Genomic DNA, 15,500 nt, shown 5'->3' with positions numbered 1-15,500 from the left:
CAAATTAATGTTACTATTTGGTTATAGAAAAATATATGAAGGAAGCTAAAACATGTTGAAGCCAATATATATGTACCATTAAACGCACACTTGGCGGGGGAGTGACCTGAGTCTTGCGCCCACTTGACTCTCGATTGCAGGGAATGAATACAAAACCATGGCTTAAAAGTCAAGAAACACAATGACAATTGCACCGATTCATCTGGGCCCATATATCATCAACAGAGATGGATGCCTTGATCGGCACGCTCATCTATGACTATGAGCTGTTTTATGCCCTACTTTCATCGCTCCCCTACGAAAAGAATCCAAGATTCGAAGAAAAAAGAAGAGAAAGGAGACACAAAAAGCAAATTAAAGTATGCATGCACTGTATAGACAAAAAAGCTTTTTCCCACTTACACCAAGAGCTAATAGCTGGTAACTTTCCTAATCTTTATAAAACCCTCCCCACCTTACCTTCGCTCCTATATATGTTTCTTTTCAAAAAGATACTATAGCAAGTGCTCAATATTCGAGAGCGACAGAGGCGGAACCATCTTCAAGACGTCAAGTGCTCTCTGTAATTCACCAAAATGGGCAAGGTAGCTGGTGCTTTCATCTGCATATTGATCGTGGGATTGGATGTTGTGGCCGGTATTCTGGGTATTGAAGCCGAAGTTGAAGAAAACAAGGTACTATATATATCATTCTTCAAATTAAACTGCAGAAGAAGGATTTGCATAATTAAAATGTCATAATTAAGTAAAAATTAAAATAAAAAATAATTTCTTTCTGATAACCAAACAGGTGAAGCACCTGAGGCTGTGGATATTCGAGTGTCGACAACCAAGCAAACAGGCATTGAAGCTAGGGTTAGCAGCAGCAGGAGTTCTGGCTATAGCCCATGTCATAGCAAACTTGCTTGGTGGCTGCAATTGCATTTGCTCTCAGGAAGAGTTCGCAAAGGCTTCCCCTAGCAGGAAACTCTCAGTGGCATGCTTCGTTTTCACTTGGTAATTATGTAATTAATCATGTGTTAATAATTAGCTAGCATGCATGGATTTCTTTATATATTATTGGTAATTAATAAATATTGATTTTTTATATACACCTTCGCTACCTGATCTCCATGATTTTATCTAATCTCTCAGGATAATATTTGCTGCCGGATTGGGCATGCTGGTGATTGGGACATGGTCAAATCACAAGTCCAACGCTTCTTGCGGTTTCACACACCATCATTTTCTGTCCATTGGTGGGATTTTGTGTTTTGTTCATGCTCTGTTTAGTATTGCATATTACGTTTCTACCGTTGCTATAGTTAGTGTATAAGACGACTGTATTTAATATTACTCATTTACTAATCCGTATCTTTCGTGCTATATTCTGACTTCTAATTTCCAATATCATGTGATATGTGACCATTTCAAATTAATATTGAAGTTTTTGCTCGATCTCTAGAATGGCAAATGTGATCAAATTGCCAAGTTCCTCTGTACATAATTTTTCGATTCAAATACTTTTTATAATTTAGGGAATCATCATAATTAGAAATTAGAATGTATTTTTCCTAACGGGGAAAACGTTTACAAATAATAAAAAACCATCATTACCACCGCTAAAAGAAAGTTGTTTTTTTATGACTGCTTGTGACCTAACGTTTAGGACAGGTTTGAGATCTCAGATGATATATAAAATTCTCATATGATCTTATTTTATCTTATCTTATTTTTAAGCATAATTTAAATACAAAATTTTTAAAATAATCATTATAATTTTTTCAAAACTTTCAAATAAAAAATAAAAAATAATTTTAATATTTTTAAATCTCCAAACAAAAATAATATTGTATAATTATATTCTTACAATATTTTAACTTTATAATATTTTTGACTTAACTTTTTCTCTCTCACTTTTCAAAATTTTAAAAATATTCAATTTAAACTATCTTAATACTATTCATAAATTATCTTATTAAAATTTACAAAATTTTCAATGCATCTCACTCTCCAAACTTCCCTAATCCCCCGGGTCGCGGTCTCCCTATCACTAAAAACATTTTAGTGGAAAATGTTGTTAGTTCAAATAACTTTTTTAATCTTGTTTTGGATAAAGAGATTTTCTTAAATTTTTTAGTTAAATCAATTTTAGAAAAGGGTAGTCTATATAGCAGCCCGCTACACCACATACATGGTACGGATTTGCCAGCGTGGTTTTTTTTTGTTTTTAAAAAAAAAATTAATGCAAAATGCACAGGCAAACACAAAAAAGTCTTTCATACCAGCATGGGCACATGTAAACTTTGATTTGTGCGAGTTCATCGGGCATAGCAGATCTTAACCAAATCTTGGTCGTTGACAAGGATCCAGTTTTCTAGTCGTTTAGCTTTAGTGTTGAAATTTGTTTTTGTTTCTCTTAATTTTTCTTAACAACCAAACAAACAAAAGTCTACTTAGAAGTGTCTCAAAATCATATAGTTTATTGTTTTTCTCAAATTTTCTCAATAACCAAACAAAAATCTAGAAACAGTTTCACAAATTTTCTTGGTCACTGGTGAAGATCCGAGTTTTACGGTCCTTTAGCTTCAATGTTGGCATTTATTTTTGTTTCTCTTAGATTGCCTTAGCAACCAAACAAACAAAAGCCTTTATAGAAGTGTTTCTCAAAATCGTGCTCTCAGTTTTTCTTAGCAACCAAACAAAAGTATGGGATTTTCAGTGGAGTGGAGGGAGGAAATGAGAAATCAGATCTTTGCATGTGAGGAAATGAGGGTTTTCTTCTGCGAGTGAGATAGGTGATGTGGAAGCCCATACCGAGTTTGCCACATCAGTTTTCTTTTTGTTGATTTTTTAGCTTAAACAAATCTTTTAAAATATTAGAATTTATTTTAATTTCTTGAGTTGAATTTGTTTCTAAAAAAATTGAAGTTAAAATTTAAAAAATTAATAAGAATGGCACATGTCAAATTTTTTTTAGCTGGCACATGTACTATTTGTCAAGTGCCAAAATCTTCTGTTAACTTACTGACAATTAATGAACGAAAGTTCCATTAATAAAAGAGAATCTGATAGTGTGGAATGGGAGAAGGCGGTAGAAGGTGTAGAAAAGAAAGTTAGAATGGAGAAGGTGTAGGCCTTTGAGAAGGGAAGGTCAGGGGCAGTATTATGAATATCACCAACTGGAACTATCCGAGAGTTGTCAGAACTGTCGAGGGCTTGGCAACCCTCGGACAGTTCAAGATCTTTGCCTGATAGAAAAGGACAAGAAGGCCAACACGGTTTTTTTAATTGAAACCATGATTAAAGCTTGGAGATTAGAAAGTCTGAAGAGAAGAATTGGAATAGAAAGTTGCTTTGCAGTAAATTCTGTTGGGAGAATGGGGGGCTTGGCATTGTTCTGGAGAAGTTATGAGGAAGTGGAAGTTAAGGATTACTCTAATTGGCATATCAATGTTAAGATTAGTGGAGAAAGAAAGGGCATAAAATGGCTATTTATTGGGTTTTATGGACATTCTAAGATAGGGAAAAGGATGTTGTCTTGGGATTTATTATGAAGCTTGAAGTCAAGAGAGCAGGAAACATGATGTGTGGTAGGGGATTTTAATGAGATCCTCTTCCAAAATGAGAAGGTGGGGGGCCAGGTAAAGATATGAAATACAACTAAGCCAATTCATAAAAGTGTTAGAGAGCAATTGGATATATGATCTAGGTTGCAGCAATGGTTTCTTTACATGGAGCAATAGACAAGCTGACCTCTCATTTATAGAGGAGAGATTAGATAAATGTGTGGCCAACAATAAATGGAAGGAAATGTTCAGGGGAGTTAGAGTGGAGGGTCTACCAGTGAGAGGCTCATATCATCTGCATGTACTAGTGTTAATAGGAGGGGTATTAAATAGGCAAAGAAGTTGGCGGGTTCCATTCAGATTCGAGGCAAGTTGGGTTCAAGAGGAGGAATGTGAGCAAAGGATAAGGTAAGAGTGGGCTAAATGGCGGCAGCCAAATGACTATGTGACAGCGGTGCAGTCTTGTCTAAAATCTTGTAGCGGGATTTTGATGAGAAGTTTTAGGAGGAAAGATAAAGGGAGAGTTAAAGAGATTGAACAGATTACACGAAGAATTAAAGAAGTGCAGGAAGATTTGGGGCCCCAAAATGTAGACGAGCTGAAAAGTTTGCAGAATCTGAATGGAACCCGCCAACTGGTATAGCCTTGATGACAGAAATACAAGGTTTTTTCATGAATGTGCAAATTAGAGGAAGAAGACGAGTAAGGTTTGCAGAATTTGATACTGTGTGGAAACAAGGGCAAAAAGGAACTGGTATAGCCTTGATGATAGAAATACAAGGTTTTTTTCATGAATGTGCAAATTAGAGGAAGAAGAGGAGTACAGTCCTTTCAATTGTAGATAGCAAGGGAACCTTGAGAGTAGAGCAAGATGGAGTTGCAGAGGCATTTAAAGAACACTTTGATGATGTGTATAAAAGTGCTAAGCCGAAAGTAGAAGTGATTAATAAGTGCCTAGAAGAAGTGGAGAGAAATGTAATTGGTGAAATGAATGAATCTTTGGGGAAGAATCTTATGAGGGAGGAAGTAGAGGAGGCTTTGAAGATGATGAGGCCTTTGAAACACCAAGACTAGATGGGTTTGGGGCATGCTTCTTTCAATCCTTTTAGCATATCGTGGATGATGATGTGTGTAGTGTAGTGCTTCAGTTCCTCAATGGTGGAAGGATGGATCTAGTCCTAAACCATACTTATATATCTTTAATTCCCTAAGTGAGTGATCCCAAAACTGTAAATAAGTTTAGACCAATAAGCTTATGCAATGTTGTGTATAAGCTTATAGCCAAAACTCTTGCCAGCAGATTAAAGAAAGTTACGGATGTAATTATTTCAAAAAGGCAAAGTGCTTTCATTCCAGGGAGGTTAATTTCAGATAATGTAAATGTAGCCTATGAAGTGCTTCATTCCATGCAAACGAGGCAAAGAAGTAAGAGTGGTAGTATGACTTTAAAGTTGGATATATCTAAGGCATATGATAGAGTAGAATGGCCGCACCTTGAGGCAATGACGAGGAAGTTGAGATTTGGGAAAAGGTGGATTGTTTTATAATGAAATGTATATCATCAGTTTCAAATGTTGTCGTAATTAATGGAAGACCTAGAGAGACTATCATCCCTACAAGGGGTTTAAGACAGGGAGATCCCCTGTCTCCCTATCTTTTTCTCTTATGTGCTGAAGGACTAAATGCAATGCTTAATAATGCTGAAAGAAGATCATAATTGAAAGGGGTGTCAGTAGCTAAAAGAGGTATAAGGGTCACTCATTTACTCATTGCAAATGATTGCATAATATTTAGGAAGTCAATCTGGGTGGAGTGGAAAAAAGATAAATGGCATACTCGAGCTTTATGAAGAAGCATCAGGCTAGAGTCTAAACAAGCATAAAACTAAAGTTTTTTTCAATCCTAAAGTCGAAGTTTCTGTGAAAGAATGAATAATGAAATAAATAGGAGCAAGGCAGTAGAATAATTATGAAAACTAGTTGGGTTTGTCAATTATGGTTAGTATATCTAAATACAACTCTTTTAGAGTTATTAAGGATAGAGAGTGAAAAAAAATTAGTAACTAGAAAAACCAGTTCTTGTCACCCTCGGGCAAATAAGTGTTGTTAAAAGTTGTTATACAACCATTCCAATCTATCATATGAATGTTTTTAAGCTCCCAAAAAAATAATGTAAGGAAATAGCAGCTCAAATGGCCAAGTTCTAGTGGGGTTTAAAGAAAGAAGATAGTAAAATCCAATGAAGAAGTTGGGCTAAGATGGGGGTTGCAAAAAATGGTGGAGAATAGGGATTCAAAGAGCTTGAAAGTTTCAATAAGGCTTTATTGGCTAATCAATGTTGGAGAGTGTTGACAACCCCTCATTCTATGGCTGCTATTGTCCTTCAAGAAAAATATTTCAAGCATTCAGAGATCTTGGATTCAAAGCTGGGACATAGGACATCAATAATATGGAGGAGCTTATAGGGATCATTGGAATTACTAAAGGAAGGGTTAGTCTAAAAAGTAGGTGATGGGGAGAGTATTAATATATGAGGGGACAAATGGATACCAAAATTGTCCACATTTAGGATTCAAACTTCCATAACTTTACTAGCAACTGATGTAAAGGTCAAAGATTTATTGATTTGGATACTAAGACATGGAAAGAGGAGATGGTTAAAGGTATTTTGAACAAAGAAGAGGCAACACTAGTCTGCAGTTTACCCATCAATTCATCAGGTCTACCAAACAAGCTAATATGAGCCCTTACAAAGAATTGATAGTTTGATGTAAAAAGTGCATACCACTTGGAGATGTGCAAGAAGAACAGAGAAAAGGAGGAGGTATTGAGAGGGGGCACATATATTTGGAAGGTATTGTGGAAATTGAATATCCTTGGTGTAGTTAAGAGGTTCCTATGTAAAGCAATGAATAACTATTTATCTACAAAGATGAACTTGGCTTCAAGAAGATTGTTAAAGATTACTATTGCCCAGTATGCAAGATGCAAAAGAAAATATTTTCACATGCTCTATGGAGTTGTGGTGGAGCTATGGATATATGGACACATAACTCCAGTCCTGTATAGAAATGGGTATCTATTGAGAGGGATATGTAGGAGCTATGGGCAGACTGGTGTGACAAGTTGAATAGAGAAGATCTGGAGCTAATGGCAGTAGTACTAAGAAGTTTTTGGCTGAGGTGAAATAGCTTTGTGTTTGAAAACAAATTTGAAGGACCTAATGTGATTTTCAAACAAACTGCTGACAGTTTACTTCAATTTCAACAATATCAACAAAAGGAAGTCAAGAACCAAAATGATGAAATATGGGTAAGAAGTTTATGTCGATGGAAAGCTCCTGCAGAAGGCTAGGTGAAAGTAAATTGGGATGCTATACTAAAATTAAAAGAAGGTAGGATGGGGATTGATGTAGTGATAAGCAATGAGCCGGGGGAAGTGATGGTCTCATTGTGTACTCAGTAGGGGTGTAATCGGTGTGGTTTTGTACAAATTTTGGAACCGAATCAGTATATACCGGTTTTAAATTTTCAAGAATCTATCTTAGACCCGTTACACTCTTAAATCAGTACTTTTGGTTTTATCAATTCAAGTCTGGTTTTTCGATTTTAATCAAGTGTCAATGTAATTATATATAAATATTATATATATATATATATATTTATATATATATATTTAAGATTAAAATTTTATGTTATAAATTATAATATAAAATTATTTCATATATAATTATATATATTATATATAAAAATTATATATACATATATAAAATATTTTATATAATATTTAAAATTAATTTTTTTATATATATATTTTTAAAACCGGTCTGGTTCGGTGTTAAAAAACTAAGAACCAATTCCAGATTGGATTTGACTAGTTTTTAAAATGTAGGAACCGATTCCGAACCAAACCAGATCAATTCAAAACCAAGCTATCCAGTCTGGTCCGATTCGAATTGGTTCTCAGGTTTTCTAGTTTAAACTTTCACCCCTAGTACTCAGAAGAGGAATGTAAGTGGTCCTCTAGGAGTTGAAATACGGGGCATTATGGTTTGCTATGCAGATATGTGCAAATTTAAATTTTACGAAGCAGTATTAGAAAGGGATGCTCTGAATGTGATAAAGGCATTTAACAATTTTGAATCAACCTGGGAATGACAAGGTTAGCTAGTTTAAGATATTAAGGGGGTACTAAGGAATAGATCCAATTGGAAAGTTATACATACATATAGAGAATGTAATAGTGTAGCTCTTTTTTTTTTTTTTCAAAAGCTTCTTTAAATGTAAATGAGAAAAGAATATGGATAAAAGAGGATCCTGAAGGAATACAGTATTATGTACTCAAGGATAAAACTATAACAACTGAAAAGGAATGAATACAAGATAATTTGGAATCACTAGGTAAGACGAGGGAGAGGCATTGATGATTCTTCATCTTGGTGTGGGTCCTCAGATATTCGTCGCTTGGGGAAGACAAATGGGAGATTTCATGGGGCTTAGGGCCTCGCTGCTTGGGGAAGACGAAGGGGGGATTTTTGTCTCCGTGGCTTTGGGTTTCGATTTCGTGGGAAAGAGGGAGAGAGAGCTATAGACGAGAAGAGGGAGGCTTGGAGGGAGAAGACTCATGAAGGGAGAAGCTTGGAGGAAGACGTTTGAAGAAGAGAGAAGTGTTCGAGGTTCAAATGAGGCAACCCATAAAAAATTAAACGCGTTGTTTTGATAATCCTTAAAACGCACTGTTTTATTTTCCATGGTGGCAACGATTGCCCGCAGTGCCCCAGCTCGGTTGTAAGAATCGACCCTGAACTCGTTACCCTCCTAAATCAGTACTTTTGGTTTTATCAATTTCGGTCTGGTTTTTTGATTTTAATCAAGTGTCAATGTAATTATATATATTATATATAAATATTATATATATATATATATATATATTTAAGATTAAAATTTTATTTTATAAATTATAATATAAATTTATTTCATATATAATTATATATATTATATATAAAAATTATATATACATATATAAAATATTTTATATAATATTAAAAATTAATTATATATATTTTAAACCGGTCCGGTTCAGTGCTAAAAAATTAAAAATCAATTCCAGACCGGATTTGACTGGTTTTTAAAATAAATATAAGAACCAATTCCGAACCGGACTAGACCGATTCAAAACCAAGCTAACCGGTCTGGTCCGATTCGGATTGGTTCTCAGGTTTTCTAGTTTAAACTTTCACCCCTAGTACTCAAAAGAGGAATGTGAGTGGTCCTCTAGTAGATGAAATACGGGCATTGTGGCGTGCTATGTAGATTTGTGCAAATTTAAATTTTACGAAGTAATATTAGAAGGGGATGCTCTGAATGTGGTAAAGGCATTTATCAATTATGAATCAACCTGGGAATGACAAGGTCAGCTAGTTGAAGATATTAAGGGGGTACTAAGGAATAGATCCAATTGGAAAGTTATACGTACATATAGAGAATTTAATAGTATAGCTCATCTTTTTTTTTTTTTTTTCTCAAAAGCTTCTTTAAATGTAAATGAGGAAAGAATATGGATAAAAAAGGGTCATGAAGGAATATAGTATTATGTACTCAAGGATAAATTATAACAACTGAAGAGGAATGAATACAAGATACTTTGTTTTGATTCCAAACAATTAAAAATAAGAAATGAACGAAGTTAGGAATTGTAAAATTTTAAAATCTCAATCAAAAATATTGCGAGTTTGACAAACTAATTAAGGTAGTGAATTTCAAATTAATCCTTAGTATATGTATAAAAAGTGAATCTCATTAATAAAGAATAATTCTTTTATACTTTTTTTAAGTGGGGTTTATTATTTGACTAGGGCTTGTTTATATGCAATACAAATGCTAATGAAACCTCTCAAATTTACTGTTCAATCTTACCGTTAATACATTTAAATCTTTTATCTTTTTATTTAATGATTAAAGAAATTGTGTATTTTTTTTTATTTTTTTGTAATGATTAAGAATGTTAATTAAAAAAATATTTTAAAAAATAATAAAAAAGACAATCCTCACATTTGTGCTCACACAGTATATACAAAGCGGTAACTGCTGGCCGACCCGCTATCCCCATCCGTATGCAATTGTTGTGTCGGGTAAAACTTTGAAATGAACAAAAAGAAAGAATTTTGACACAGTCAACCTTAGCTACCGGGTAGAGAGGGACTCTCGTCATCTGACGTCGAGTCGTCCATTCGCCGTTCCACTATTGCTGGAAATAGTCGTTGACGTATATCTGAAGATTGCTGATGAATTTCTTTACAAGACGATGCTGATGGAGCCTCTTTCTTTGAAGTCCTCAACGTCTTCATGCCGGCATCCCTAACCTCTTTACATGCCTTATCTAACATTCTCAAGAAATCACGTACAATTGCAAACAACCTCAAGCCTTCATCCTTTCCTGCTTTACCATGGAAGTAATCTGCAGCGCTTTTCACCAGAGCCATTATTCTCTTTTCTTCCACCAGTAACCTTGAAATGTCAGCTTCCATGCACTCCACAAAATTGGCAAGTGCACGATGGAATTCACTCTCTTCATCCAAACTCTTCATCTCAGCATGTAGGAAATCTTTTGTTTTTTTCATTGATTGGTTCAGTTTTGACACTGTAGCAGTTAGGCTATCAGCATCTATGAATGCTGCCTTTTTGACATCTTCAAGTTCACCACTTAAACCTGAAACCACCTGAAGACCAACCTTACAATAATGCTCTGCTGATTCTTCAGTGGAGTCCTCCGCAAAATCATCTGTTTTCATGCTAGAGGTGCTCTGGCTTGCTCTGGCTGTAGCCGCTGTACGGACGGCTCGTATGCCTTCAGAACGAATGATCTCTTGAACAACAAAGTGAAGTAGTGTGGTCTTGCCATCAGTTCCCTTTACGTCAGACAATTTCAAGAGTGTGTCAAGCTTAAACGCTTGGGCACCACCTCTGTAGGTACCATCATTCATGCGGTTTCCAGTTTTAAGAACTGCTTCTAAGAGTTTTAGGAATAGCCTGCTGCTTTTTAGTTTTTTGCTGGCAACCTGCATTTAAAAAGGAGGCATTATTATCGAACCATAAACATCTGGCTACCTTTCCATAGGAGGACATAGGATCTGGAACACTAAAGCTAAATTCATCCATATAAATACTCTGTAGCATATAAACCATGAAAGTTCCATAGTCCACAATCGTGAAGCACTGCACATCTACTGAAAGAGAAGATATAATATGAGATACGTTGCAGTATAAAATTAGATGGGAGACAGAATTCGTATCTTTAGTGTCTCACCTCTAAAGTTTCCAAGGACTCTTTAACAGTAGATACCTCCTCTCGAACTGAACTCATAAACAAAAGTGACTCAATTCGTTTAAATGCTAGAGGGAAGTCAACCAAGACTTTAAGGAACCTCTCTGCAGGGCCCAGTCGAGAAAGATCACCACTGAATAGCCTGAGCTTCAGTTCTTCTTCTGTTGTTGGTGCCATCTTCAGCAAAGTCTGAAGAAGCTCCATGGGAAGCTCATTTCCTGATTCAATTAATTACTAATAAACTTTCGATGCCTCAAAACCAACAATTAATCATATCCGTGACCAAAAACTTTGGCTAGGTGGACATGAAACAAGACATTGAAAGAATAGAGAGTGAGTGAGAGAGACCTTCTTGAAGAGCACTAAGGACTTCTTCTGTCGTCACATTCAGTGCTCGTAGAAGAATCGACAAATTTTGTGCTTTTTTAGGATCAATAATCCGAATATACTGGGCTGAAGGTTCAAGTGATGTTGACTCTTTCTTGCGCTCAATTTTATTTTTATTGATGTTGGTATAACCAAATAGAGACTCTATCATCTCTTCATTGAACCTGAAAATTTTTGTAGAGCATTTAGTGGTTAAGTTGAAGCAGTTGACTTTTGCTTATTATTGGAAAAAGTATAGTTCTGTTCTTACTGGAATGATCCAGAGCTGATCTCATGCCAGACCATTGATTGATCAGGGTTGGCAAGAACCTTATCCCAGAAGAATGGCTTTAACTTGGCTTTTGGAGCTTCAGATTCCCCATCAGGATCACATCCCTCACTAGAACCATTGTTTCCTCGACGATGTGGCCCAAGATATGAAGGTTTATTTCTCCCACTCGGTTTTGGTGGAGCAGGTGGAGGTTGACCAACTTTAGAAGGTGGGGGGCGCTGAGGAGCAGGAGGAGGAGGTTGTGGCTCTGCAGGTGGAGGGGGAGCAGGAGGTGAAGGAGCTGATCTTCCAGGTGGAAGTTTTAAAGGAGGAAATGGTGCTAGCTCTGCACCTTCTGATGCTGGGACCCCAGCTGGTGATGGGTCATTGTTACCATGCTTCAAAGACATATTGATAAGGAAAGGATTCTTTCCACTGTCAAAACTGAAATCTTTCCTACTTGAATTTCCTGGACTAACAGAATTTTGTGAGGAACCTGAAGGATTAATTTCATAGAGATCATCACAACATGCACCATAATTGGAGATAATAATGAGCAAAAAATCCTGATAAATGCATACCAGCAGAAAAGTCGCTCATGCTTAACATGAGAAAAGGTTTTTCATCTCTTTTTCCATCTTTTGCACCATTTTTTTTGTTACTACCCTTGAGACAACAAAGTAGGAGCAATGCAACAAAGGCAAGGACTCCTACTGCAGTGGCAGTAATAACAACTATTTTTTTCTTCTGACTGCTATCATGCTTTTTTGGAGACTTTTGTGGAACAACATGGTGAACGGGTGGAGAATTTTTATGAGGAGCAGGTGGAGCAATCGGGTCAATAATATCTGGTGAAAAAGATGTCTCTCCTAGTGCCCCAACAGGCGCCCCTGGACTTGGAGATGGAAAACTGGCAGGTACTTGATTATATGGTGCCAGTCCGCTCCTAGGAGATATTGATGCTGGAATAGGAGCTGGAGCTGGATCAGGGCTTGGTGGTTTCTGTCGACTTGACTTACCAAGTAGATATCTTCTAGGGACATTAGGCCAACTAAATAGCCACTCAACACAATTAATGATCCCATTCTTGGAGCAAGCCCCTTTGCTAGGACCATGAAACAAAAGACTTTTTCTTCTTAAGCAATCCAAAACTGTTTGTCTCACGTGCGGAGGTAGAAATCTCAAAGATCTGTCTATGTTTCCATTTGTAAAAAATGCTGGTATTATATCCCTTGTTATTTCATGTAGGATAGACAATTCAAGTTCTTTAAGAGTCTCTTTCCTTTCTATCAATTCTTTCCTGCAATGAATCCATATCTGCTCCACCTGCAGTAAAAATATTTATCAAATACCCCTGAAATCGATCAACTTATTATGGAAACTCCTAATATTTCTCTGTGAGTTCAGTGTAAGTACTACAAAATTCCCATTCCTATCCTTAATTGCAGTTGCCATATCTCCACACTGACATATCTTGATTCACTGAAAGCCTTACTTTTATCAAGGAAAAGCTTTTCAGAAAAGAATGATGTTACAAATGCGGTTTTCTATACATGTACACAAACAAATATGCACTTACTTTAGGATTACACAAACTGAAATCAGTTTACTTTAGGATTACACAAACTGAAATCAGTTAGTGCTGTATATATGCGTCAGTTTTGCCTTTGGATGGTACAATAGATCTGGTATTCATTTTTATTTTTTTGGATTGGCAATTTGGGAGCTATTTGATCTTGTGTGTGTCAAATGTGGAAGATATTAATAGGAATTAAACTTAATTCATACACGAATCACTTGCTTCTACCTAAAATGGAAAACCTTGGAACAACTCAAACAACAAAAAGAAGACTAGTTCCTTGAACTTAAGGTAGGGCAATCTTGACATAGCTCAATAAAAAAACCCATCATATCATTTGAAGCCACAATGTGTTGTTAGTTTATTGATCTACCCGTGTTTGTAAATGGGTTATCAATAGAAATCAAATTTTTTTCTCATCCTAACTTGACGCCCCTAAAGTCACATGCCTGGGGAAGAGACAAATTAACAAAGAGTAGAACACAAATGTTCAATAAACCTTGAATGCTAGATTACCCAGCTAGCTAAACTTCCAATACAAAAGAGTATCTTGTGCTTTCAATGGAATTCATTTCAGAAAAACAAGGTGAAAAAGAGTTGCATAAGTGCCTAAGAAATTGCAATAAAGTGTCATGTATAAACTTCAAACTATGAAAATGAGACAGGAGGCAAGACATCAGAAAATTACTCTTCCTTCCCACCATTCCTAAAGCATATCTTATTGACACCATTTCTTAGCGTCTAGCTATAAAAAAATTCGAATGCTCAAATTCCTCAGCGAGGACATTTATCTAAGATCCTCTTTTAACTTTTAAGAATGGAAAAAATTACATTAAGGTGTTCCAGGAGTTGTCCTGTCATCAAAGGCCAGAACTAATGACTCTTTTCTTTTTTTTTTGATAAATAAAAAAAACTAATGACTCTTTTCTTTTTCCCTGTACTTTTTTGTGCCAAAGAGATTTAGCCTCAAATAAGCAAATTTCATACAAACCCTTTGTAAAAAAGTAGGTCCCATTAATAAAAAATAATTTCTTTACACTTTTTTAAGATATGGTCCACTTTTTTCCAAGGGCTTGTATAGGGTTTTGCTTATTTGGAACTTGTAAGAATTATTTCTCTTCCAAAAATTAATACCCCAAACTTTATTTTACAACATAGATAGGGTCCTGATAGATTCAACTGATCGTCTAGAAACAGTAATCATTAATAATATGTTAGAAGTAGTTTGTCAACAGCTCCGAATTGAGAAACCGAAAATATGTATTGCAGCAATTTAATTAACTTTCCTCCTTTAACAATTTCCACAAAAAGAACTAAGCAGAGTCCAAAGGCAGCCTATTCCAAACATCTAACATCCTTAAACCAAAACTGCATCATGGTTTCAAATCTAAAACTCTTTTAGTACTCATAATGCGTAAAAATAAAGGGAAGTGCATGAGTTTCGTACCATGTTACCATCTGTCTCTGGGGAATCTCCATTGCTAAAGAATGTTACTGCTATCTCTCTCTCCACGTCTGAACCTCTTATTGACAATGTAAAAAGCAAAATCACGAAAACAACTGCATAGCCTGCCCTTCTCAATCCCATTGCATGTTCTCCAGATCACTCAAACCGCCACATATTTTCCTTCTCATTTCATCAAACTTAAATAAAAATCCTTCAAGTCTCTACAACATTACAAAAATCTAGCCCTCTTCCTTCTCAAAAAGCCTTTCATGAAAATTCTACAGCTTCGTCAATAACGCTCAATGTTTTCTCAATCTAGAAAGCTCAGAATCGGGATTGGAATGTGACCAAGATACTTATACAGAATCAATTCTTATCTAATCTTAGATATAAAAGTCATTGTCCCTGATCTCAATGCAAAATGTTTTGCAAGAATCCATCCAACGAACGTTAAGGAATCAAGAAACCAAATCATGCAAAGCCCCAAGCCAACCGAAGAAACTCAAAACGAGTTTTGGGTCGTACGGATAAAAATTAGTGAAAACGATTTCGTTCTTTTAGTGATTTCCAAAGGAAGATTTTCGTGCTGGGACTTTTGTTTGTTATGTCATGCTTTTGGGGGAGGGGGAGAGAGAGAGAGAGAGTGACGCGTGATTCGTGCAAGGCTCAAAGAAATGTGGGGAGAACAACGTCGGACACCCATGATTCTTTGTTTTTTTTTTGGCTTTATTTTGTTTTTTGGTTTAATTTGGTTATAATTCTTTCACATTTATTTATGTTGGTATTTCTATATTCGATCCTAATAAAGTAGAGCAGTAGTGGAAAATCATGAGATGCAACTTCTTTATTTTTATTTTTTATTTTTATTTTTCTTTGTAGGCTATGTATGCATGTTTATACAATTTTAATATGTGAAAAAATCGTGCATTTTTTTTTTAAAAGTATGATTTATCATAAAAAAATATATA

The 15,500-nt window shown here is 35.6% G+C and overlaps 2 protein-coding genes across 3 annotated transcripts; one reads left to right on the top strand and one right to left on the bottom strand.

Moving 5' to 3' along the window:
• Positions 1–437: 437 nt before the first annotated feature.
• Positions 438–1,379, top strand: LOC122305551. Its single transcript, XM_043118147.1, has 3 exons — positions 438–674; positions 790–995; positions 1,134–1,379. Exons 1-3 carry the CDS (start codon positions 576–578, stop codon positions 1,312–1,314), a joined length of 486 nt encoding a protein of 161 aa, XP_042974081.1. The 5' UTR covers positions 438–575; the 3' UTR covers positions 1,315–1,379.
• An 8,174-nt stretch (positions 1,380–9,553) lies between these two features.
• LOC122303851 (formin-like protein 3) lies at positions 9,554–15,228 on the bottom strand. Of its 2 annotated transcripts, none has more exons than XM_043115840.1 (6): positions 14,533–15,228; positions 12,088–12,832; positions 11,507–11,975; positions 11,218–11,420; positions 10,852–11,087; positions 9,554–10,603 (listed from the first exon to the last, which is right to left on the bottom strand). In XM_043115840.1, exons 1-6 carry the CDS (start codon positions 14,671–14,673, stop codon positions 9,725–9,727), a joined length of 2,673 nt encoding a protein of 890 aa, XP_042971774.1. In that variant the 5' UTR covers positions 14,674–15,228; the 3' UTR covers positions 9,554–9,724. The 2 variants fall into 2 exon arrangements, with proteins under 2 accessions (XP_042971774.1, XP_042971773.1); XM_043115839.1 differs by having other exon boundaries at positions 11,507–12,002; positions 14,533–15,226.
• Positions 15,229–15,500: the final 272 nt, after the last annotated feature.

The sequence above is a fragment of the Carya illinoinensis genome, chromosome 3 (genome assembly GCF_018687715.1).
Source record: "Carya illinoinensis cultivar Pawnee chromosome 3, C.illinoinensisPawnee_v1, whole genome shotgun sequence".
Classification (NCBI taxonomy): Eukaryota; Viridiplantae; Streptophyta; class Magnoliopsida; order Fagales; family Juglandaceae; genus Carya; species Carya illinoinensis.
This window is presented reverse-complemented; position numbering and strand designations above follow the sequence as displayed.

Bases quoted from the DNA above. Each gene is read 5' to 3' on its own strand.
- LOC122305551 (XM_043118147.1), top strand. From the start codon at position 576: ATGGGCAAGGTAGCTGGTGCTTTCATCTGCATATTGATCGTGGGATTG. The intron at 675-789 runs GTACTATATATA...ATAACCAAACAG, and splicing joins CCGAAGTTGAAGAAAACAAG to GTGAAGCACCTGAGGCTGTG. The intron at 996-1,133 runs GTAATTATGTAA...CTAATCTCTCAG, and splicing joins GCATGCTTCGTTTTCACTTG to GATAATATTTGCTGCCGGAT.
- LOC122303851 (XM_043115839.1), bottom strand. From the start codon at position 14,673: ATGGGATTGAGAAGGGCAGGCTATGCAGTTGTTTTCGTGATTTTGCTT. The intron at 12,833-14,532 runs GTACGAAACTCA...TTTTTACTGCAG, and splicing joins CAGAGACAGATGGTAACATG to GTGGAGCAGATATGGATTCA. The intron at 11,088-11,217 runs GTCTCTCTCACT...TAATTGAATCAG, and splicing joins CCTTAGTGCTCTTCAAGAAG to GAAATGAGCTTCCCATGGAG.